The sequence below is a fragment of the Diachasma alloeum genome, unplaced genomic scaffold (assembly GCF_001412515.2).
Source record: "Diachasma alloeum isolate Michigan unplaced genomic scaffold, Dall2.0 Dall_scaffold_00285, whole genome shotgun sequence".
NCBI classification, from domain to species: domain Eukaryota; kingdom Metazoa; phylum Arthropoda; class Insecta; order Hymenoptera; family Braconidae; genus Diachasma; species Diachasma alloeum.
Genome location: NW_021680424.1, coordinates 611,187 through 635,391, shown reverse-complemented (window position 1 = coordinate 635,391; position 24,205 = coordinate 611,187). Strand labels below are relative to the sequence as shown.

At 40.9% G+C, this 24,205-nt stretch overlaps 7 protein-coding genes across 11 annotated transcripts in view; 4 read left to right on the top strand and 3 right to left on the bottom strand.

Annotated features, from left to right (window-relative positions):
• The window catches only part of LOC107038582 (calcitonin gene-related peptide type 1 receptor), a 61,072-nt gene extending 58,646 nt beyond the window's left edge, over nucleotides 1-2,426 (top strand). For all 4 annotated transcript variants that reach the window (XM_015257762.1, XM_029126139.1, XM_015257764.1 and 1 more), the window contains 3 exons: nucleotides 768-891; nucleotides 1,402-1,443; nucleotides 1,934-2,426. In XM_015257762.1, the coding sequence (XP_015113248.1) occupies nucleotides 768-891; nucleotides 1,402-1,443; nucleotides 1,934-2,050 (283 nt within the window). In that variant the 3' untranslated portion in view covers nucleotides 2,051-2,426. The remainder of the gene's footprint in view (nucleotides 1-767; nucleotides 892-1,401; nucleotides 1,444-1,933) is intronic.
• A 2,608-nt stretch (nucleotides 2,427-5,034) lies between these two features.
• On the bottom strand, nucleotides 5,035-9,491 carry LOC107038615 (transmembrane protein 19). Its single transcript, XM_015257824.2, has 6 exons — nucleotides 8,660-9,491; nucleotides 6,677-6,787; nucleotides 6,301-6,588; nucleotides 6,089-6,193; nucleotides 5,496-5,711; nucleotides 5,035-5,374 (listed from the first exon to the last, which is right to left on the bottom strand). The coding sequence occupies exons 1-6, from the start codon at nucleotides 8,811-8,813 to the stop codon at nucleotides 5,220-5,222; spliced, it is 1,029 nt and encodes a 342-aa protein (XP_015113310.1). The 5' UTR covers nucleotides 8,814-9,491; the 3' UTR covers nucleotides 5,035-5,219.
• LOC107038616 (peroxiredoxin-2) lies at nucleotides 8,978-11,387 on the top strand. Its single transcript, XM_015257825.2, has 5 exons — nucleotides 8,978-9,540; nucleotides 10,016-10,133; nucleotides 10,296-10,535; nucleotides 11,007-11,172; nucleotides 11,258-11,387. Exons 1-5 carry the CDS (start codon nucleotides 9,363-9,365, stop codon nucleotides 11,306-11,308), a joined length of 753 nt encoding a protein of 250 aa, XP_015113311.1. The 5' UTR covers nucleotides 8,978-9,362; the 3' UTR covers nucleotides 11,309-11,387.
• LOC107038614 (chromatin assembly factor 1 subunit B) lies at nucleotides 11,178-14,506 on the bottom strand. The gene is made up of 3 exons (XM_015257823.1): nucleotides 14,037-14,506; nucleotides 12,762-13,528; nucleotides 11,178-12,286 (listed from the first exon to the last, which is right to left on the bottom strand). Exons 1-3 carry the CDS (start codon nucleotides 14,358-14,360, stop codon nucleotides 11,755-11,757), a joined length of 1,623 nt encoding a protein of 540 aa, XP_015113309.1. The 5' UTR covers nucleotides 14,361-14,506; the 3' UTR covers nucleotides 11,178-11,754.
• Nucleotides 14,507-15,040: 534 nt separating this feature from the next.
• On the top strand, nucleotides 15,041-17,560 carry LOC107038624 (eukaryotic translation initiation factor 2 subunit 2). Of its 2 annotated transcripts, XM_015257836.2 has the most exons (6): nucleotides 15,041-15,185; nucleotides 15,363-15,617; nucleotides 16,157-16,313; nucleotides 16,388-16,420; nucleotides 16,548-16,738; nucleotides 17,113-17,560. In XM_015257836.2, the coding sequence occupies exons 1-6, from the start codon at nucleotides 15,168-15,170 to the stop codon at nucleotides 17,440-17,442; spliced, it is 984 nt and encodes a 327-aa protein (XP_015113322.1). In that variant the 5' UTR covers nucleotides 15,041-15,167; the 3' UTR covers nucleotides 17,443-17,560. The 2 variants fall into 2 exon arrangements, with proteins under 2 accessions (XP_015113322.1, XP_015113323.1); XM_015257837.2 differs by lacking the exon at nucleotides 16,388-16,420.
• On the bottom strand, nucleotides 17,546-23,584 carry LOC107038623 (1-phosphatidylinositol 4,5-bisphosphate phosphodiesterase gamma-1). The gene is made up of 3 exons (XM_015257835.1): nucleotides 23,439-23,584; nucleotides 17,904-21,623; nucleotides 17,546-17,810 (listed from the first exon to the last, which is right to left on the bottom strand). The coding sequence occupies exons 2-3, from the start codon at nucleotides 21,537-21,539 to the stop codon at nucleotides 17,688-17,690; spliced, it is 3,759 nt and encodes a 1,252-aa protein (XP_015113321.1). The 5' UTR covers nucleotides 21,540-21,623; nucleotides 23,439-23,584; the 3' UTR covers nucleotides 17,546-17,687.
• On the top strand, nucleotides 22,526-22,993 carry LOC114841253 (putative peptidyl-prolyl cis-trans isomerase dodo). Its single transcript, XM_029126150.1, has 2 exons — nucleotides 22,526-22,580; nucleotides 22,704-22,993. The coding sequence occupies exons 1-2, from the start codon at nucleotides 22,526-22,528 to the stop codon at nucleotides 22,991-22,993; spliced, it is 345 nt and encodes a 114-aa protein (XP_028981983.1).
• Nucleotides 23,585-24,205: the final 621 nt, after the last annotated feature.

Below are 24,205 nucleotides of genomic sequence, written 5' to 3'. Positions count from 1 at the left end.
CGAGGTCTCGAGACAGCGAGGACAATGGGGATGATAAAAGTGAAGGGAAAAAAAAACTTTTGGCTGATTCTGTTGGAGGACAAAACAAAGCTTTGTGTACAGAGATAACGCTGGCAAATATGAATTAAATTATGAAGAAACTGAGACCAATCTGATTTGAAAGTTTAATCCTCTCGGAAGTTTAGCTTTAGATGGAAGAAGACTTCGTATTTTAGTTTGCAATGTCGTAAGCATTTTTAAACTTTCAGCTTTAAGCAGAAATTGGGGGGTTACCTGAAAATTAAAGAAAATACGGAAGTTGAAGTGAGGAATTTAGGCCGCGGCAGGAATTTAAGTTCAGGCATAAATTCAGGTCATGGCGTAAATTCAGGTTCATACCAATGCTTAAAATTTGCCTTAAATAGGCGTTTATGTAATTACCTGAATTCAGGCGACGGCCTAAATTCAGGTTCAGCCATCGGTGAAGATCAAAACCTATAAAATTCTTGCATAAGTTCAGGCCATGGCTTAAAATAAGGTCCAGTCATGTACTTTAGACGACGCATAGCATTATGGGAATTTTTAAAATTGGGATCAAACCTGAATTTAGTACGTTACCTGAATGCAGGCCGTGGATTAAATTCAGGATCAGGCGCGTATTTTAGGCAATGAATGAAATTAATTTAGATCACTCCCTGAATTCAGGTAACGATCTAAATTCAGGTTGAGGCATAAATGAGGGTGAAAACCGATAAAATTGCTCCAAAAAATATGAATTCTTTTTTCAGAGCTACCCTCTTACTAGTACCACTCCTGGGGCTCCACTACTTACTAACACCCCTCCGGCCCCCGAAAGATCATCCATGGGAACAGTCGTACGAGATAATATCAGCCATAACTGCCTCATTTCAGGTCAGTTGACACACTCGTCGTGCGAAGAAAAATTAATTGAATTATCAGTCAAAAGAGAAAGAAACCATCGTCAAGATCCAAGTGGAACGAGCAAGTTTTCAACTGCCGTAGTTGCAATTCTCAAATATAATTTCTGTCTCACGGCACTCTTGGGGAAATATGCTTTTCCAAATTGTTCAAGCGTTACAAATGAGCTGAACGAGGGCCTCGGGGTGAAGTTACACTTCAGGACGGGGGCGGGGGGGCTGCGACTTTCCCCGCTACTTACGATGTCAAACTTCGCGGAGTAACTGTCACTGTTGGATAGACAGGAATAATATTTTTACGCGATTTGATCGTACTCAATTGCGACGAAAATCGGGGGATTATTTTGTGCCACGTATAAAATAATCCTCTTATACTGTTGAAAATATTAAATCGGGAGATTCACTGAAGAGTCACTCAGCTGTGAAGTGTTATTTTGGAATGCTCATACGGTGAATGAATCAATATTTATTTGTTTATTTTCAGGGCCTCTGTGTTGCCGTTCTATTCTGCTTCTGTAATGGCGAGGTAATTAAATATATCTAGATTGAAATACGCAATGAAGGGGTGTTTTAAATGATATGATGACATTTATGGATTTTTTATTATGAGAGGAGAGAAATTCGAATTTGCCGAGAGTCGCGAACCTCAATTTAATCACAACCTGATTTTAGGCCATTACATAATTTTTTTAAGTCATGGCCTAAAATCAGGTTGGGCTTAAATTCAGGTTCATATTTAAATTTACGTCTGAACACACGTTCAGGCGCAGTTCTGAATGTGTACGCAGGCAATAATTTCCGAGCAAACCTGAATTCAAGCCCCGACTTAAAGTCAGGTTTCAGATTTAAATTAATATCGTAAACTCATCAGCCCCATCCTGATTTTATCGCAGGTTCTATCTCCCTGATACCTCCTCACCCATACTTTCCAAGAATTTCAATTTATCTGCCCCCCTCCCCGTCGCGCTGACTTCAATCAATTACGATTTATGATAATTGGATTGGATCTGTTCCAGGTGATCGCGCAGTTTAAACGCAAATGGGAGGGTTCGGCATTCATGAGAAAACGCGCCAACTCATGCACAGCTACCACAGTCTCGGTAGGAAATCCAAAGCTTTCGCATTATGCTTAGTGTCGAGTAACTGCGTCATTCCTCACCCCAGAATCACAATATTCCCTTCCACGTATGAATTGACAATAACAGCAGTGAGAATTTCACGTTGCACACCATGAAATTGTATGAATTTCGGAAATCATGAATAATAAAAATTTCGCTTGCTCCCCTGGCACTCAATATATTTGAAATCGATATCTACGTTGATCGGTCAATGGTGCGATATGGACTACGCACAATGGTAACTAATTCATCTGACCCAATCATGCGGCACTTCGATTTACATTCAAATGTGTTCATCGGGATTATCAAGAAAATGCTTGGATAACTTCAGTATGCTCCCCAAATGCACTAATTTATATTTTACGAGGTCCGTATCGTGCCAATGGCGGAGTCCGAGTCAAGTNCCCCCCTCCCCGTCACGCTGACTTCAATCAATTACGATTTATGATAATTGGATTGGATCTGTTCCAGGTGATCGCGCAGTTTAAACGCAAATGGGAGGGTTCGGCATTCATGAGAAAACGCGCCAACTCATGCACAGCTACCACAGTCTCGGTAGGAAATCCAAAGCTTTCGCATTATGCTTAGTGTCGAGTAACTGCGTCATTCCTCACCCCAGAATCACAATATTCCCTTCCACGTATGAATTGACAATAACAGCAGTGAGAATTTCACGTTGCACACCATGAAATTGTATGAATTTCGGAAATCATGAATAATAAAAATTTCGCTTGCTCCCCTGGCACTCAATATATTTGAAATCGATATCTACGTTGATCGGTCAATGGTGCGATATGGACTACGCACAATGGTAACTAATTCATCTGACCCAATCATGCGGCACTTCGATTTACATTCAAATGTGTTCATCGGGATTATCAAGAAAATGCTTGGATAACTTCAGTATGCTCCCCAAATGCACTAATTTATATTTTACGAGGTCCGTATCGTGCCAATGGCGGAGTCCGAGTCAAGTCCATTGTGGGATGTTGACTGTTTCAGTTTGTACGCTCGACCGCAGGTCCGATGGCGGGAGAGGAGAAGGTGTGACTATCAAAACGATATTCCTACACCCGAAAAGGAACAGGAGAACGAGAAACGTGACATGATCGCTAATAACGAGGGGACGCGCGGCGACAACGGTGAACCTCTACTCATCATCAAATAGTATCAGACTCAGTGTTGATGGGGCTCGTCTTCGTGGACCACGAGGGTTTGAGGTGGAAGGGTGAAACAGGGGAAATATTTCTAACTCGAAGAATGTGCTGAAAATTGTGATTTTTTTTTCCGAAAGAAATTTCAGAATTTCAAAAAAATTCCTAAAAATTTTTAGAATAAATGAAACATTCACAAGAATGTGGAATCAATGGATCAATTTTCATGGCAGAAATTTGAATGTAATTTTTTTTAGAAATTTCAGAATTTTAGAAGAATTCTTAAAAATTCACAGAAATTTTGTCGAACAGAAGAAAAGGTGAACCTGTCTCTAAATATTCCAACGAATTCTGAACAATATTTCTGAATTTTAATAAGTCTGTCCAAAAATGTAAAAATTCTTGAGATATTCCTCAACAACAGATCCCGTTTCACCAGTGGAGTCAATCGATCGATTTTCATGACAGAAATTTGAATGTGAATTGTTTTTCTTGGAGAAATTTCAGAATTTTAGAAGAATTTCTAAAAATCCAAAATTTTGTAATGAATTCGAAATAATATTTCGGAAAATTCTAGGATCTCATGAATTTCCATTACGAAGGGTTTTAAAATTTATGGATTTAAAAAGAATTCTCAAAAATCCATATAAATTTCGTCGAATAGAAGAAAGAGTGAACCTGTCTTCAAATATTCCAACGAATTCTGAATAATATTTCTGAATTTTAATGAGTTTGCCCAAAAAATGTAAAAACTCCTGAGATATTCCTCAACAACAGATCCCGTTTCACCAGTCTACCATTGAACTGTCAATCAATGGAAAAAACGTGTAACTCAACAGTTAATTTTCTACCCCGTTATCTTTTGCACTGTAAATTCTGTAAAATGAGATTACATCGAAAGCATTTCCCACATACTCTCAATTACTTCCGACAATTGCGTTAATTTACCAGCGGTAACAACGAATTAACAACAGGCATTCGCGACTAATTGGATTCTTCGTGATTGAGTTGAATATGGAGGTGCGCCAGAATAATATTTTTCATCTCGTATTCAATGTTTCTTTAATGTGATTGTTTGCTCAATTCCAAAAAGGCGCTTAGACTATTTAATTTATCGTCTCGTTTGTTATGCATTTCATTGTAAATTTATGCATTGGTATCACTGGTGATATTGTATAATAATTGGATTCCCGTTGAATTCCCGCAGCGCACGAAGCTGCGCTGTATCCATTTCAACAGATAAGTTTTCTGGAATGATTTTTATACGTGATCTAATATAACGATTGAATTGTGAGTGTGAATTGATCGTCCGATAATTTAAAATGCCTAGTTTATATTTTTCAGATGCAATGTGTACTTACAAGAGAGAAAAATTATTTTAAATACGTATTAACATACGAGATGGAAAGTAATTTATCACTAGATTAAGGATGTATAAAATTTCCTGATTGTTGATTATTAGACTAATTGAAGAATTTATGGAGAAAATTTATTCGACGTGTATGGAAAATTGTAGAACTGAATAAAATTAATATTTGTCTGTGAACAATGTCTACAAATTTTAATTTTATGTTAAAAATTTTGGGATTCAAAGGCACAATGTTAGAGAACAAAATAAAAATTTCATAGAAAATTTAATTTCCCTGAATTTTGAATCAATTGGAAAATCAAATCAACTGAAATTTACAGCTTTCATTGATTTTTCCATAAAATTTTTCAAGAAATGTACCAGAAATTGTACTCAAAATTTTTTATTCAACATTTCAAATATTTTTCCTTCAAATTTCAAGTGAAATTCTCGCTAAACATTTTTGTTCTCTAATAAATTAAGGCTTCTCTCATATCAACGTCTTACAAAAATATATTTATTCATTAACAATCACCAATCTTTCATTGATGCAATATAAAAGAAACCATGAAAAAAAAAATGGGTATCTCAATACGATTGAACAAACAAGAGCTTGAAGCACAAAAGTCCATGATAAATATTCACGCACAACACATTACGAGTATTCGAGTCTGTACTTTAGTTACGGCCACAGGCAATTAGCGAGTCTTGGAAATGTTAATGCAATTGCAATGCTGGAGAGAAGATTAACACTGTGGTTATCGAGAATTTGTCTTCCACAGATGTGCTTGACGCCTCTCCCAGGATGCTCCACTATTTTTCCCTCTTCATTGATCCCTAAATGGAAAAATGGATGAGAAACACGAATTGGAGATGCCTAATAACGATATCTACCCCACTAATAACTAATGTATGACATAAATAACTGGGGGAATACTGAATAATTAGCCTGGGTTACCTGAGTATTGGAGAGTGGCACCTAGGAGGGAGTCGAAGAGACTTCCAAAGAATCCCCCAGCCCCCCCCAGTATTATTATGGGCCACTGGGGGGCTGCATGCTCCAGCACTGCAACATCTACTGTGTACAGAACAGTTAAATAGTGGAATAGTCCTACCAATAAACCACCCAGGAGTGACATGAGGAGACCTGCCCACGACACAGCTCCATTTGTTCCTGGAAATAAATATAAATTGGTTGAATTCCCTCGCAAATTGCACACATTGGTGAAAACATTGAAAACTGATGTTTAACTACAAATATTGAAGAATATTTACAAATTGAAATTCTCGACGAGAGGTAAATTAAATTGCATTGAATTTGTTTGAATATTTCAAGGGTTTTCATTCGGTTTTCCATTGAAAAGAATGCGAAAAATCGAAATTTTTGAAGGGATGAAATAAATTAAACTGAAATTAATTCATTCCAATCGTTCAATAAATTAATTCAGAGCAACATTTGAGCATCAGAAGCCTCTAAATCGATATAAAAACATTTTTCCAATCTCTCCATGACTCATCTCCAAATAAACTCGTTATTTTCTTCTAAATTACCTCTAGGAACTCTCTTTCTCGAAGTTATCAAGAAAGGATCAGATTTTCCAATAGCTGTCCCCAGCTCCGAGGCCCAGGTGTCTCCATTGCAGCAGGCAAAAGCTCCTGAAGCCATTTTCGATGATGGAATTATTCAAATAAATTGATGAATAAAAAATGAGGAATGGAAAAATAAAATGAAGTGAATGAATGAGCGACTGAGAATTATTCACCTAGGATTCCTGTGGACAGCCAGGAGCTCCTGTAATCCTTGTCGAAGTCGATGGGCCTCTCGCCACACCCAACGTCAAGCAGGTACAACAGGGCGAGCTGGGAGGCCATGCCCCCGTTGCACAGCACCTGAATCCAATTTCGCTGGCCCCCTTCCTTGAAATCACCCTCGACTTTCTGTTTCTTCTTAGCTCGGAATTTCGTGGCCAGGGACGATGACACGAAGAAACTCACGAGGCACGCCACGTGGGCGTAGTTGGTGAGAGTCAGGATAAAACCCATGAGAAGTCCTGGTGGAGTTTTGAAAAATGAAGAACAGAAGATTTTTCGCTCTCATTTGTCCCCATGAAGAGACGTTCAATGAAATTTTATAAATACCCAATAGTGCTCCACTCAGATCGACGCTTCGTCTCTTCAGCCCCCAAAGAGCGAACGAAAGCGGAAAAACAACGGCGAGAAGCCATCGCCAAGGGGATATTACCGGATAATCTGTTTAAAAATACGGAAATTAATTCGGTAGTGGCACTTGCAGACAAGTCGTCCTCGTGAAATAAGAAATATTTTTTGTTAGATCTTACTTCCGCTGGAAAATCACACGCTGATGACACCAATTAACGGTTAACTGTTTTTACTCGAAACAATAATTTTACTCGCGTTCGCTCCGGTTGTAAGGGCTTGTGTGATGTCGTCATCAATTTTTCATGACAAAAATTTGTATCTCGGGAGATGTCCACGGGGAATGGGAGACGAATCGAACGCAGAGGGAAATATAATATTTTTAATTTCGTTTTGAAGCTTGAACTTAAATTTTTTTATAAATGTGGAGTTAAGCCTGGCCCTGATCCACCAGTGGTCATTCGATCAGGAGATATTCATTTAAACAGAATGATTTTAATCAACGTCGTTATTTCTAGAAATTCACTGAGTCGTCGCATTAATTTATCATCTTCGAGTCGATCGAGGAAATAAATTTCTACTTAAAAAAAAATCAACTCCGGTTCACTCAGGTGAACTTGTCTTGCGGAAAAACAACGGCGAGAAGCCATCGCCAAGGGGATATTACCGGATAATCTGTTTAAAAATACGGAAATTAATTCGGTAGTGGCACTTGCAGACAAGTCGTCCTCGTGAAATAAGAAATATTTTTTGTTAGATCTTACTTCCGCTGGAAAATCACACGCTGATGACACCAATTAACGGTTAACTGTTTTTACTCGAAACAATAATTTTACTCGTCTTCGCTCCGGTTGTAAGGGCTTGTGTGATGTCGTCATCAATTTTTCATGACAAAAATTTGTATCTCGGGAGATGTCCACGGGGAATGGGAGACGAATCGAACGCAGAGGGAAATATAATATTTTTAATTTCGTTTTGAAGCTTGAACTTAAATTTTTTTATAAATGTGGAGTTAAGCCTGGCCCTGATCCACCAGTGGTCATTCGATCAGGAGATATTCATTTAAACAGAATGATTTTAATCAACGTCGTTATTTCTAGAAATTCACTGAGTCGTCGCATTAATTTATCATCTTCGAGTCGATCGAGAAAATAAATTTCTACTTAAAAAAAAATCAACTCCGGTTCACTCAGGTGAACCTGTCTTGCTATTAATAATAATCAATAAAAAAAATAGCAGGCAGTTTTCGAGGTAATAAGCCACATAATTAATTAAATAATCGACTTCTTGATGTTTGGAAATTTGTCCTCAACAACTCAAAAAGTGCAAAGTGAAATCCAATACTTTCTTTTTCATTTTGAAGCTTGAAAAAGCAGCTTCAAAACCCAGAGAAATTTCCATAAACCTAGAGTCAAGCCTGGGATCAATTCATCAGGAGTCATTACATCAGGAGATATTATTGATAATCTAAAGATATCGATTTTAATTAACGTCGCTGTTATTTTTACAAATCCCCTGAGTCGTCGCTCGAGATGATCGAGGAAATAAATTTCTAAATGTCTACTTGAAAAAAATTCTACTCCGGTGAGGTTCAAAATTACAAAAGAAAAATTGAACACACATTTATAGCTGCCTGGCCATCGATAATAAATTGATAAAAAAAATAGTAGGCAGATTTTCGATGTGATAAGCCACACAATTAATTAAATTATCTCATTCTTCACGCTTGGAAATTTGTGATCAACAACTCAAGAGGTACAAAATGAAATAAAATACTTTCTTTTTAATTTTGAAGCTTGAAAAAACAGCTTCAAAACCCAGAGGAAAAAAATCCAGGAAATATTATCATGGATTTTGATCAACATTAGTGTTATTTTTACAAATCCATGCAGATGATCGACGCCCTAAATTTTAAACAATCTCCCCAAACACTTGAAAACTAAACTCGAAAAAAAATCTACTCACGTTCACTCAAATGATAATCAGCCTCGGGTGTGATAATCGAGTAAACCACATTGACAATCCAAAACAGCATAGAAATAGGAAGTGCAAATGCACTCAGAAGCACCGGCAACAGCACATGAGATTGTTTACCCTCCAGTTCCCCCTGAGATGCCATTTTCACAACAATTAATTCACTGAATCAGTCATGGAGACCAGCTGTCTACGACGACTCCAAAGCACTCAATCTCTTCAACACTCGCGATGAACCTGTTCAGTGGATGTCACTGATGCCCGAGGGGGGGGGGGTGGATTAACCGTAAAAAAATGTTTCATTATCACAAATACCGTTCTACAATCCTTCTGTCAAAACACACTGCTCCGGAGCACAAGAATAAACAGACGAACTTTCCACTTGAAAAAAAAAAACAAACACTTTAAAAAATGAATATCCAGTGGCCAAAGGAAACTGCACAGGTTAATTAATATTTCGTGGCTTGGATTTATCAAAAAATGGATTTTCGAAAAATTTGGAGCTTCGGTTAGACTTGATTCTCAAAGAACGATCGTTCAACTGCGACTGTTGTCTCTCTCAGCCGACACGAGGCACGCACACAATCAGGGAAACGCTAGTCGTGTGGGTGATGTGCGTGAGTAAATAATCGAAAAACAGGAGACACGTCCGCTTATTTCGTTCGTAGATAACTGGGGCATTGAATATTGAACGATGTGTCACATAAAGTCACTGTTTCTGGGGCTTATTTGCCTGCTGATTAACGATAAAACTGGGTCTTCTGCCAGTCATTTCGTCGAGAATGAGGCCTGCTACTCGTATGCCGGGGGATCGGTGTATCCAGCCGGTAATAAACATGCTGGACATCAGTTGCATACCACCAAGGCAGTCAGTGAGTATTTTACATTTTTTAATTGGAGGTTTCGGAGGAATTTCAAGGGGTACTAATTATGGGGGGAGGGTAAAGTGGACATTTTTTTTTCAATGTTCCAAAGTCAGGAATAAATGAAGAATTTTTTCAATTTATAGAAATATTTATATTTTGATTTCTCATGAACTTTAATTAATTAATTTATGTTTAGGGGGGATCATGAAGTTTTTGAGCAGCAGAAAAATGAGGTTTTTTTAACTTTTTGATTTTTTTTATTAATTATAAATTCAAGGATGTATTTACCTGAATTGTTGTGATTTTCACTAATTTCCATGATAAATAAACTGAAACTGTCACACGAATCTGTGAATTTTTAATGCCAAAATTCCGTGAAATTTCAGCGGAACTGTCACTTAATAAAAATTTCCAAAAAGCTTAACGAAAATTTCAGCTGTAAATTTGTTATATATTTTCCATGGAGATAATTTATTTACAGTTGGCAAGCCAGCTCCATATTGGGAAGGTACAGCAGTCATAAATGGGGAATTCAAGGAGATCAAACTCAGTGATTACAAGGGAAAATATCTTGTGTTTTTTTTCTACCCTTTGGACTTGTGAGTTGATTAAAAATTGTCAATGTTGTCGGATTAAAGAGAAATAACATTTCGTTTCGTCTTTATCTCTCCCAGATTTTGAGACAATCATTAAGAGTTCATTTCGATATTTCGTTGATGAATTCAGTTTCTTGATGTTTTTCATTTTATTCTTTCCTCTAGCACATTCGTGTGCCCAACGGAGATTCAAGCGTTCTCGGATAGAATTGACGAGTTTACGAAACTGAATACAGAGGTGATTGCAGCCTCTGTGGACTCTCAATTCACCCATTTAGCCTGGATGAACACGCCAAGGAAAGAGGGAGGACTCGATAAAATTAAGATTCCCCTGCTTTCTGATTTGACGCACAAAATCTCGAAGGACTATGGGGTTTATCTGGAGGATCTAGGTCATACTTTGAGGTAATATCATCCTCCAGGTACTAACTGCAAAAATATTCCAGCAATGCAATAATATAAAATTGCAACAATTCGATTTTTATGTTTTTACAACGAGTTGTTTTGGAGAAAAATGTCGAAATGTTTATTTTAGATGAGATTCGTCCCCTAGATAACCTCTTAATTTATGTGTCCTAAAAAACTGTAGAGTTATCTACAGCGAACAGAACGATTCATAAAAAAATTGACTCTACTTGAAAAGCCATTCTTACAACTATGCAATTATCTCTCTAACAAGTCCTTTTAGAGCAAAATGCCAAAAGAACTTTTTTATAGCAAATTGAATTTCCCACAAAAAATGTCTTTTCACATTTTCGTCTAAAATCACTCATTACCGAGATAATTAAGAATATTTAAGAAAATGTTGAATCAATTTATCATTAAATTAATTAACTAATGAAAGAGTAATTATGAATGGGATCGATATTTCTCTAGAGCTCTATTCATAATCGATGGCAAGGGAAACCTCCGCCAGATAACGATGAACGACCTCCCAGTGGGTCGCTCGGTGGACGAGACCCTGAGACTTGTCCAAGCCTTCCAGTACACCGACGAGCACGGAGAGGTCTGCCCCGCTGGATGGAAGCCCGGTCAAGACACAGTGAGTACAAAAAACTTAACTTTATTCTCTCTCAACATCTGTCAACATCTTGTCTCGTAAAAAATACAAAAAATCGTTATTCCAGATTATTCCAAACCCAGTGGACAAGAAGAAGTTCTTTTCGAAGGAGAACTAGGTGCTGATATTTTTTTCTACTCCACATACATCACTTGTATCCCCGTGTTTTATACATTAAAATAAATTTATGAAAAATGCTCTCGATGTTTTTTATCACCTCTAAATATTGCGTGGATTAAGTGACGATGGATAAAATATTATCGTGATGGCGTTGCATGATGGGTCCTCATATTTTCATGAGAAAAATTCATTGAATTCATAAAATTTCACAGTATTTCTAGGATTTAAAAAAGTTCACTATGAAAAATAGATTTTTCCTTCAGTAATAATCAAGTCTGCGACATTTAATAATAATATAGGAGAATATAAAGTTGAAGAAAATATATTATTTCTGAAATTCCAGAAGAATTCCCTAAAATCATGAGTTTTTTCAAGTCAACAATATTTTCTCTCAAATATTCAGCGGTATTACCTACACTTTAATGAAAAAACGAGTAAAAATATTTACAGATCTTCTTTAGGGCGTTTAGGACTCGATAATGTGATCAATTTAACTCGTCTGGGGGTCCGCGATGACAGTACAGAGATGACATCAGCTTTAGGGGGAGTGTTCTTAGTGGCACTTTCCCCAGCTTCAGCTTTGGGTGGAGTGACCTTTCCAGATTCCTCAGCTGGAGGAACGTCACACGTATTAGGTTCAAAAACCAATTTTATGTCCTCAGTCTCCTCACTCACAGGAGGGGCCTCATTATCCTTAATTACAGTCTCTTCAGGCTTCTGTGAGCTGGATATTTTCTCTGTGATATCAATGTCCATGGCGTCAGTGTCGAACTCTGCGAGGATCTTCTCGGGTTCTCCCTTGGAAGGGCCTTTTGAAGTTAGTTTTATATCTGTGGATTTTTGAAGGGGGACTGGAGGCCTCATTGGAATTGTTTTGTCTCCTGTATAGATTTTTCCAAGTTCGCCCTCCTGGAAGTGGATTATCGAGCAGTAACCGTCTGTCGATGATACCACTAGTAATCGTCCATCCGAAGACCTGAAGAACATTTTAACATTTTTAGTAATTTTATTCACATTCATTCTTTCCTTTATTGAATTCAGTAGCGAAGCGGTAAACCGGGTTGTCGATTTTGACTTTTGGCCAAATTTTGATGAATATCTCGGAATCTAAAAGAGATAGCAAAATTTTTCGCAGGAACTTTTTTATAAACCTCAAGTGGCTCTACAAAAAATATCTTAACAAAAATTTTTCTATCTCTTTTAGATTCCGAGATATTCGTCAAAAACTGGTCAATAGACAAAATCGACTTAACTCGGTTTACCGCTTCGCTACTGAATTTATTCTTTAAATAATTTTAATCGTCTCTTTCCTTCTCTAAAATCTTTGATCTCTTCATCCAATCACGATAATTATTTCAATAAAAAAGTTACAAAAGTTGAAAGAGTTGAACACGACAGAGGCAGCTCGACACAACTAAAAAAACAAAAATGATTTAAAATGAAACTCTCACCAAGCAACATCAGTAAGCCTCGTGTAATGAATATTGGAGACAACAGCAACGGGTGCAATCTGCTGAGTATCATAAATAAGAACCGACTTTTGCGTGGCCACAGCGAAGATCATCCTGTAAGGGAGTGCAAAGAGAGCGGCAGGTCCCTCCTCCCTGAGTTGAAAATAAACTGGACAGCACCTGACAGCGATTGTGCTCTCGTCCATGGAGGGAAGAATGAGGATGGGTTCCTTCAAGCTGTGCCTGGAGAACACAACAGTGGCGTTGGAGGCCCTCTGGCTGGAGTCCTGGGGCTCGATGATGCCGGAAGGGGCGACGATGAGAGAGCCATCGACGGTGAAGGTCAGCCTCCTGAAGAAGGACTTGAAGGTGTCGTCGTGGAAGAGTCGAACAGTCTGACCCTCCAGGGGATGCCCAGGAGGGGTGGGAATCACTGCTTTGTGGACCCTCTGGACGGTCTTCATAGCTTTGATGTCGATCAGTCTGCAGTGTCTGTCGGTGCTCAGAGTGCTGATGAACTGATTCAAGGGGTCCCAGGACACCCCCTGGACGAAGCCCTTGTAATCTTGGAGGATACTTATGCTCCGGCCCTTCTGCACGTCCCAGACAATTGCACTGTTGTCGACTGATCCTGACACCATGAAACTCGAGTCCGGGGACCAGGAGATGTCGTATATGTCCTCAAGGTGACCTCTGAGGACCTTCCAGACTGCCCACTGCTCCTTATTCTGGAAATTCCCGTCGTCTGAAGAAGGAAGCTCCGCGGTCTGAGAGGAAAAATCAGTTAAAACGTTCAATTTTGGGGGAAAGAGAATATTCTATTAAATTCAAATTCTTGAAGCATTTTTTTATGTCCATACTCGAAAATGAGTAAAAAGACTGTTGAAAATGAATGGGAATTATCTCTTAATTTTAGAAGTTGAAATTGGTTAAAATTGGAAGCCAGACTATTCAATTTAAATCCATTAATTGTTGCATTTTATAAATGTTTGGTTTTTAATTCTCCTACAGCTCTTTTGCAACTGTAAAACGACAATTCATCAAACGATAATCAATTTTGTTAGGAAATCCATTGGAGAATCATCTCTTAACAGATCTCAGATTGTAAAATTATTTTTATTCTACCAAAAAATTAATTGTTATTTTTCTATTAAAGAATTGAAAGAGGCACAGGAAATATACTCTTCGTGGGAGCAAAAATTAAAACCTGAGAATAAAATCAAAAAATAATAAAAATAATGAAATGAAATAAAATAAAAATATTTTAGTTGCTACCGTTGCAGAATCCTCCTTCTGCCTCCACAGAATGATCGCAGACTCGTCGTCCCCAGTCGCCAAAACCTCCCCTGAGGGTGAGAACCTGACGACGTTGACAGCCTTCTGATGGCGATCGAGATCAGTCACACAAGACACCGAGGCAGCCCCGAGCTCGTTCACCCTCAGGTGCCAGATGAGAACGTGGGTGTCAGCACCACCGGTCGCCAAACGCCAGAAGGGCTCCTCCTCTGGGCTCTGGGGCTTCTTCTGAGCAGTCTGGATGTCGATACTCAACACTGGGTCACGATTGTGCCAGGAGATCTCCGGAATCGTGCACTTCATCGTCAGAAACTGTTCTTTGAATTCTTAAACTATTTTTTTTGTTTCAATCCGTGGAAAATGTAAACTTTGTGAGGGCATGAGCATAACCTGCTTGTTTCTCTGATGTTTCGCGCGTTATACTGAAGACTTTGATGTCGCCGACACCAAAACCCACAACCTGAGCGCCATGAAAAGAGGACTAATGATCCCGTAGATGAATTTTTTAAAATTCAGAGATTATTAACAAGTACAAATAATTTTTCGCAATTTTTTTCTCAATTTAATAACTGTATTTTAGAAAAATAAATGTTGAAAAATTTGTTGAGTTAAAAATTTAACATTGTGAGTAAATTTTAAAGTCAAAATTTCACTTCTTACAATGGCAAAAATCAAGAATTTTTTCCACTTCACACGGAAAATAATCGACTGCCTTGTAAATAACTCCATTATTTATTCATTAAAAAAACAAGTTTGTCTAATCTTAAAATTTTCCTAAATTTTATTTGAATCAATTTGAATATTAATGAGTATTAATTAATATTTACAATAACAAATTAATGAATTTATAATACTTAATATCAACACATTATTTATTTTCTTCCGCAATGAAGTATGAAAATAAAAACCTGAAAATATTCAAATCCCAGGTGAAATGTTCAACTAAACCGGAATTGTCGTTTCGTGTGGATTCGCCTGAAGAGGTTAAAAGTCTGATGCAATTCACATCGTGCTTTCCCACGTCCCTGCGGCACTCGAGCCCTCAGTGAAGTGTCCTGACGCATACGATATCAATTAATACCAAATTTTAATTGTCATTTGGAGATCAAGATGTCCGAAGAAGACAACGTAAGTGTATCGAGGCCCTATTGACTCCAGACTGTTGGTTGTGTGCTTGGGAGGGATGGGATCGTTGACGGGAGTTGAGTTCAATTGTCACGAACACGAGCATGTCTACCACGTCTGGGGGTTATGCCCACTGGAGGTACGGAGGATGATGGAGGTCGGTGGATTGATTGCTTTCAGGTGTTCGACCCAACTCTGAAGAAGAAGAAAAAGAAGAAGAAGACTTTTGATCTGGACGCTGCGATGACTGACGGGGGCAGTGGCAATGAGGCCCCTGAGGGGACTGGAGACAAGGAGAACCAGGAGCCGGAGCAGCCCCAGCTCGAGGACGACGATCCTCTGGACTTGGAGAGCTTTGGGAAGAAGAAGAAGAAGAAAAAGAAGGCCTTCAATCTAGAGGAGCTGGAGACTGCTCTGCCTGATAACAAGAAGGAGGTAAGACCATCTTTTGGGGATTCTTTCCCTTACGAAGCAATGAATTGTTTTATTTGAGTTCATAGAGGCCCATGTTAGATATAAAACGTCTATTTTTCATGGAATTTTCATAAAATCTCAGAAGTTTTTCAAACAAAGTGAATGTCTTGACATCGTGTAGAATTTTATTGGGATTTCAGCAGAACATTTAGAGTGTTAGAGATGTTTTAGTATTTTTTAAAATTATATCATTATTTGCGAGATAATAAAAGGTGAGACGATTTTTTAGGGGACTTACTCGAAGGGAGATTCATTGTTTTAGTCAAGTTTTATTTTCCCACATGATTATTTTAGATATTTCAGACTCGATGATTACGCTATTAAAATCTTAAAGACATTATTAAATTTATTTGAATTTATTCGTTTTAAAAAAATGGAATTATGGAATTTCCATTGAATTCCATAATTAAAAAAAAAACGAATCCCTTAAAATTTTTTGAGATATTATTTTGCATCCCCGTCGTAAACATCTTGATTAAAAAATCATAATTATTGTTTAGGACGTAGCAGAATCAAGAACAGAAGAGATAACAGTCGACGACATGGACCTCGACATGGACTTCTCGAAATCGAAAAAGAAAAAGAAGAAAAAGAAGGATCTGGACGAGCTCGTGGCCGAAGAGAAGGAGAGAAAAGAGAACGAAGACAAGGAGAATGGTATGCATCCCCTCATCACTAAATTATGTATGTTTGCCTTGAGGCTATTTACGTGGCGTATTATTTGTTAACATGCTGCACTAACCCCGAGCGAAGTGCAGAATACGGTAAGAGTTGGATGGGGTGGGAAATGAAGTAGTAGTGATCCTCAATGTTTAGATAAGATCAGTGTTCCTAGGTGAGGAGGTCCCAGTGAAGAATCTTGTAGTAATTATCGAATTTGTTTGGTTCTAGTGGAGGATACTAGCCTCTGGATCGGATCAGACAGAGACTACACGTACGATGAACTGCTTTTGAGAGTATTTAACATAATGAGGGAAAAGAATCCTGACATGGTGGCTGGTAAGAAGCAGAAGTTTGTCATGCGTCCACCCCAGGTCGTGCGTATTGGCACGAAGAAAACGTCTTTTGCCAACTTTACGGAGGTAATTATTCCATAATTAAAGTAATGATTGGACCTTAAAATGATTTTTTCAGTTTAGAATTAATTTCATTTTAAAATCGAAAATTTCTTCATAAGAATTTTTTGTAAAGTTTGAGAGCAAAAAATTTCTTATGAAATATACTCTTTAGACTAGAATTTATATCATTTGATTTTTCTGAATTCTGAATGACTCGAATTTTAATTCCTGCAGTGTTAAATATTTTTGATTGAAATTTCATCATTTCTTTATTTTAAAGTCTATTAAAACGAAAAATTCTTTTTAAATAAAAAAAATGAATGAAATGAAATGTTAATTCAGAATTTGAAATATTTATTCAGAAACTTGAAATAATTTATATTGTTTCTCTTCACTAGATCTGCAAGACTCTCCACAGACAACCAAAACATCTCCTAGACTTTCTACTCGCTGAATTGGGTACAAGTGGCTCAGTCGACGGTAACAGCCAATTAATAATCAAAGGAAGATTTCAGCAGAAACAAATAGAAAATGTATTGAGACGTTACATCAAAGAATACGTAACGTGTCACACCTGTCGATCCCCCGACACAATTCTGCAGAAAGATACTAGGCTGTTTTTCCTCCAATGTGAAACTTGTGGATCAAGGTGTTCAGTAGCTAGCATTAAATCTGGTTTCCAGGCTGTAACTGGTAAACGTGCGGCTATTCGTGCTAAAACGGCTTAAAGTTTTTGTATATTTTACACTAAAAACAAAATATCAAGACCTCCACTGTAAAACAATTCCCACAAAATCAATCTGTATCATTGGTAATAAACAACTACGCAAATTATCTGAATATAAACTCATGTTTTCTTTAATAAACTTCACTCTCGCATAATCTATTAACAGTAATGAATATAAAACCAGTAATATACAATTTCGCCGTTAAAAGAAGACTCAAAATCTCATTGAAAAAATTCAAATTTTCATCACTTTGACGAGGAAGGAATTTTCGTAATTGATATGTGCACTAGTAGAGTGGCTAGTTCTAGGTCTTCGCTGTACTGATTCTTCAGTGGTACACTTCTGTAGCCAGTTCGAAGACATTGTACCTGAAATAAATTTTCAAACCATTAAACTCCAAAAAAATCCCCTTAAAAATAACTCAACGAATAAAAAGTGCTATCAATCACAAAATAACTCACCGGATAGGTAGCTTGCCCCAGAAAATTGCAGTCCCCAAAGACATCCTCATCCTGCACAAGAAACCTCAGAAGCGCAAAATTCGGATTAACAACATCAAACTCACAGATTTCATTCCACATAGGATTGAACCCATTATCAGAAATAGTTTTCGTCGTAAGTTTGTTGCCACTGTCATACTCAGCGCCAACGATCTCCACCTCGACATAAGGGCTGGCAGTGCCCCTGCCCTGTTTATGCAGATGCCTGGCGCCCACAATCTTCAGCTGAAACCTCATAGTGTCGACCCCCCTGAGAGTCCTCTTATCATACGTAAAATACCCCTCCTGCATCATGAACTCCGGCTTCAGCACATACCCGCAATTGCCATTCTCCCTGAACTTGGCCTGATTGAGCTGCATGGCCTTGTCCCCAGTCTGATAATTCAGCGCCACCATCTGACACCCAGCATTCCAAAAGGCCACAGGATTATAATTAGAGGAGTCAATCCTCTGCCCCTTGGGATAAACTCTGCTGAACTGCACCTGATGATACTTCAGGAAAAACGAGTGCTCCTGCTGGCAAATGAGTTTCTCAGCCTTCGTCTCGGGGAAGCTGCTCATCTCCTGGAACACAAAGTTCTTCGCAGCGATCCTCTCCATATCGAAAGCCACAGATCTGCAGTAGATGATGAGATTCGACATCTCCTTGGCTATCCTCAATGCCCTCTCAATCTCCTTATTCTGATTCTCCCTGACGTTGGCGTGCTGTGCAGTCTCCTTGATGGCAGCCACCCACTCGAGGGCGATGTCCTTGGAGAGTGTGCATGCCTCGAACACCGAGCACATGTTGGGGTTCTGGATCTTGATGCTCCACTCCAGCCCCGGCCTGTCGGCCACCGCAATCTCCACGACAGCCCCAGTGATGTCAAGCGCCCCCTTCTGCAGGTGCCCCAGCAGCATCGCCTCCGTGGGATCCAGATGCTGGCCCTCTGACCCCTCCAGCCCCTCGATGCAGTCGATCTCTTCAACATAATTCGCCGGGAACCAGTGCTGCTTCTTCCCCCCGTAGTCCCCCCTCCACCAGCCGCCATCCTGTCGATGAACATTCGTGATAATCGCGTGCTTAACGAGGGTCAGCTCGTCCTCCCGCCTGGCCTTGTAATCGTAAATAGCCTTGACCGTTATCTTCGAGAGAAACGCCGCTGGGTCCATGTACCCCGGCATGTCGTAATCGTTCTCGCTGTCCACGTCGTTATCATGAATTTGTGATAGAGAACCCTCCGAGTCCCCAGAGCTCAGCACACTGCTCATAATTTCCGGACTGATGGGACAGGAGAGTCTCACCTTCTTGTACAGGGGATGACGCTCGTAGTAGCTGACGAGCTCCACGAGACTCTCGAACTGAATGGACCCCACAGTGTACAGCCGCCCCTCGAACTTAATCCTGCAGTGTTTGATCTTGTTCTCAGCCCTGAACGATATCGCATACGTCGTGTAGCTGTTGTTATTCTCCTTCTCACTGGGGCGCACCAGAAATGCGCCATTGGTGGGTATCCTCTTGAGGACATCTTCAGCGCTTCCCCTGGTGCACTGGCTGTGCCACCACTCCTTCTCCTCGTGCTTGCAGGGCTGGGGCACCGGCTCCCTGAGGGTTATCAGGAACTCCTGACTCCTCAGCGGATGATTTCGATAGTGCGTTATCAACGAGTACAGACTGTCGAAGCAGATGCTGTCAATCAGGTAGTACTGCGTCTGCCCCATGCTCTGCTTCAGCTTGATCCTGCAGTGGTTGACCTTGCCCTTCCGCCAGAAGGAGAGGCAGTAGTCCCCCACGAAGGTCACACACTGCCTCACGAGAAACGTTCCGTCCCCCAGGTGGGAGTACCTCCGCAGGAGCTCCTCGGCCTCGCCCCTGCCACTCGCGAGCTTTCCGTGAAACCACTTCTCCCCGTAATGCAGCTCGTCGTTGGGCACTGCGTGGCCATTCAGCTTTCTCGTTCTCGTTATGTTGGAGAAGCTCCTGGAGTCGGATAGGTTGAAGGACGAGGACTGAGCCACTTCGGCCTCTCGCTCCTCGGCGTCGTTGTCGTCCTCCTCGACGTCCTCGACTTCCTGACTCTGGGAGAAGGTGTCTGTGTAGTAAAGGTGCTGCTTCGTCAGGATGAAGAAGTGGGGGTACCACTCCCTCTCCGCTATGTCCTCCAGGTAGAGAATGCCGTTCTTCACAGTGTTCCTGAGGTCCATCTCGTGGGGAAGGTGCTCGTTATTCCTCGCTATGAAGGTGGACTCGTCGACCCCCTCGGGGAGTTTCTTGTGCTTCAGTATGATTTTCCCACGGAGGGCGAACGGCGAAGGCAGCGAGCTCTCGTTTTTGTCGATGGGCTGGGTTAGCAGACTCTCACCGAAGACCTCTTGCATCGTAGCAGCCATTTTCCTCTGCTGGGGAAGCGTGCAGTTGTCCTCAATTGATATTATGACAGGGTACTCCGAGGTGGCGAAAGCGTGCTCTTTGATGGTCTTGATGACGTCGAAGAATTTGATTTTCGTCGTTAAGGTGTGACCGTGGAAGATGAAGGGCATTCCGTCGGGGCCGTCCCAGCAGTCGAGCTCGATGCAGCGGCAGCCCGCCCTCAGGGCTCTCACGTAGGCCTGACAGCTGCTCTCGCTGCTGATCTGGTCCCCCATGAGGTAGGTGTTGTGGGAGGAGGCTATCCAGTAGTGGGACAGGGGGCGTCTCATGTCCTGGGTCGGTCTGTTGTACTTGTCGTTCCAGATGTCGTTTTGCTTCGAGTACAGGAAGTCTATGAACTCGTGGCAGGTGAAGTAGGGGTCCTGCACGTCCCTCTGGGGGTCCTGGAGGTAATCCCTCATGAATTTCGAGACCTGCGAGGGGCTCGAGCCCAGCGGGTCGGCTTGCTCGTTCGTCAGGAAGCTCTGGAACTCCGAGAGGGTCACCGTCTTCCCCGTTTTCGAGTATTTCAGGCGCAGCAGGTCCCAGTCGGCGAAGGTGTTCAGGTCGATCATCAGCTTGTGGTACAGGGTGACGAAGTCGTCGAAGCCCAGCTCTGTTCGATCGCGAGTGTCCACTTGCTGGAAAATTTCACGAAGCTTGTTCGTGGAGATCTTGCAGGAGGCTCGGGGCATGAAGCTCTTTATGTCCTTGAGGGACACCATCTCTCGGCTGTTCTCCATGAAGTAGAACTCCTTGCGCAGCCAGCGCTCCACCTGCAGCGGGTACGGCGCGTTTATCGTGTCCTTCACCAGGTAGCGGAGGCCCTTCACCCAGAGCTCGCACTCTTTCTCACTGAAGGCCGAGGCCGACAGGGTTTTCAGGCGGAATTCAGAGCCGTAGTAGATGACGAAGCACCGCAGGTTCTCGATCTTCTTCGAGTCCTCCGGCCACTTCTCGAATTCTTTCGAGCTCTTCCCCACCACGATCTCCTTGATCTCGCGGATCTCGATGGAACCGTCGAAGGGCCGGTAGGTCGGACTCTTCGCCCACACCACCTGCCGCGTCTCACGCCGGATCATGAGCGTCTTCTTCTCGGGCTTCTTTCGCTGGAAGAACTTGGTGACCACTGTGCCACGCTCGAGTTGGCTTATTATCTGCTCCATCTCGGGGATGATTCCACTCATCTTCATCGGTTTGTCCAACATTAGGTCGGTGGAAATAGGTCTGCGGTTGGGTTTAGTAAGGAGAATTGGCTCTAGGGAATGGCTGTCAGGCGATTCATTTCTGTTCTACAACAGACAATAGGGAATTGCAACGGGTAAATTCCGTGTTTGGAGGGGGAGATCATTCCTGGGGTTGGTGCCAAGTCCGTGATACTCAGATCCGATCAATTAGCCCCCCATGTATAGATATTCCAAATTTTTATTTTTTTCCTCATTGAAGTAGTTTTGAAGATAATTGCGAGCTAATAAAAAACATCTGCTAGTTAGTACTTTTTTTTTAAATAAATTTTTGAAAAATCACCCCTGAAAAAAAAGGCGTTATCCCCCCTATTTCATTATTTCCAAAAAATGTTATCACCAATCAGTAGCAAATTGTTTGAAGATTTTTGCGAGTTAAGAAAAAATCGTCAATGCACTCCTATTATTGTGCAAATTAACAATTCCAATTTCAACTGAAAACCAGAGTTGATTACCAGAGTTTGTAGCAGAGCTGTCAGACAAGATATGAATGTTTTTTGGCTCAAATGAAAGAGCGGGTCGAGAAACGGCGTGCAGAAGTCTTTAAAGATGACAAATCTCTCTAAAGATGATGTCTGTTTTCAATTGAAAAGCAGAGTTGTGACAACATTGTCTAGTAGGGCAATGGGGTCTAGGAGTGTCTATAGAACATTGGGGTGGAGGAGTCTCCCCTGGCTCAAGACCATCTTTAGAGGCCCTAGCACGCCATTTCTCGACCCGCTCTTTCATTTGAGCCCAAAAAAACATTCATTATTTGTCTGACATCTCTGCTACAGTCATAATTACTGAATTTTAACGAGAATTTCGGGAAATTCTACGTCTGAAGAAATTCAATAGAAAAACTTGGTGAATTCGTTATTACATGGCAATTGAAATCGTTTGCTTTCTCTGAATAAATGAATTCGCTGGGCGGAATAGGAAGGGCATTCTTGGGGCTTTTTGGCAGCATTATGGCTAATGAGGAACTGCCCAAGGGTTGGGAGAAACGGCTCAGCAGGTCCACAGGTATACAATTGTCAAAATACATTTTCCTCCGCGTTTTGTGGGATTAATTGAGTATTGGAAGTGAGAGCTCAGGGCGATTCGCAGGGGTGGAGTTACCGATGTTTCATTCATACAATTTTTTAGGGCAACACTATTGTTTGAATATTTATACCAAGGAGAGTCAGTGGGACGTACCCAGCAAGCCAGCACAGCCGTGCGACAATGGTGATGGGCCTGAGGAGGTTCAGTGTTCTCATATTCTAGTTAAACATGCTGGATCGAGACGTCCCTCCCCCTGGAGGGAACCGAACATCACGAGATCGAAGGAAGAGGCCCTTGATCTTACAAAATGCGAGTTGGAGGTCGTTTATTCAAAGGTCTTGTGGGGTCAAAGGATCACTCAGTTGTCAACGCGAGATATTCCTCCAGAATGAATTTTGGAGTTCATTATCTTGCGAATGTCTTCGAAGGGATGAGGTTTAAAAATTCGCAAGGGGTAACCAGGACAAGTCAATTCCCCTCCGAGTTCGTGGGAAATAGCGCGGATTATACTTTAGAAATTTTTACAGACGTTTTTTACAGAGGAGAGTAAGACCTACAAAAAAGGTGCTTTCAAAAATTCTGAGATCACAACTATCAACATGATCTGATCCTCACACTTAACCCCAACAGATAACACTCGACCAATTGTCATCACCACCTCACCATCATCATCACAGATGACTAATTCTCATGCCACCACATGCAATCATTGACCACCTCAACAGTAATGAAATAATAAAAAAAACAAAAATCTCATGAATGACTTCCCACCACCAACAAATGTCAACAGACAACAACAAATCGAGCATTGAGCCCCAACGTAAACAAGAGTCCTACCTTCAGCTCCCCAGGCGGATCAAAAAATCCGTTTATCCATCTCTTATCGAAATATCGAACATCTAATCAGGTGTGCAGCGTTTCCGCCTGCACTTTCATGCACAAGTAATTCAGCAACTGGTGCAAATCAGATAATAGCACTTGTGATAGCAGCGAACGAACTAGAGAGCAGAACAGTTGTGCCACTGCGCAGGCACGAGTCACTTCTCTCGTGCGCATGCGCGGCTCCCCCAAGCCTGCGCCATCTTGAATTCTCGCCAGTGTCTCGATGCGGTGCCTCGACGCGGTGTGTTGCTGCGGATAAAAAACATGAAAATGAGTGAGAATCGTCGATCCGGTGGACGAGCGAGACCGGCGGCGAGTTCTAACGTCTCTGAGAACAGACTGGAGGACTCGGTGGAGGCATCGCGGACTTAATCGGTCGAAAACAAGTGATTTCGGAGGCGAGAAAATGCATTTGGATGGTCAAGGCCGCCGGCCGGTGGCTTTCCTTTGTCTGGCAACAGTTTGCGTTTGGAATGGAACAAAGGACTCGCTTGGACCGGAAAATTCGTGGCTTGAAGGAGATTTTTGAGTTCAAGAGGTGCATTGGACTAATTGTGATTGTTTTGTTGATTGAGAAGGGGCTCGAGGGAGTGAAAATACTGTTCGGCGTCCTTTGTTGGGACGGAAAATAATTTTTTTTGCGAAAATTGAAACAAAAGACTTGATCGAAACATTGGGAGTGATTTTGGGGAGTGCTGGGGGGATTTTCGGTGAGTTCGTCA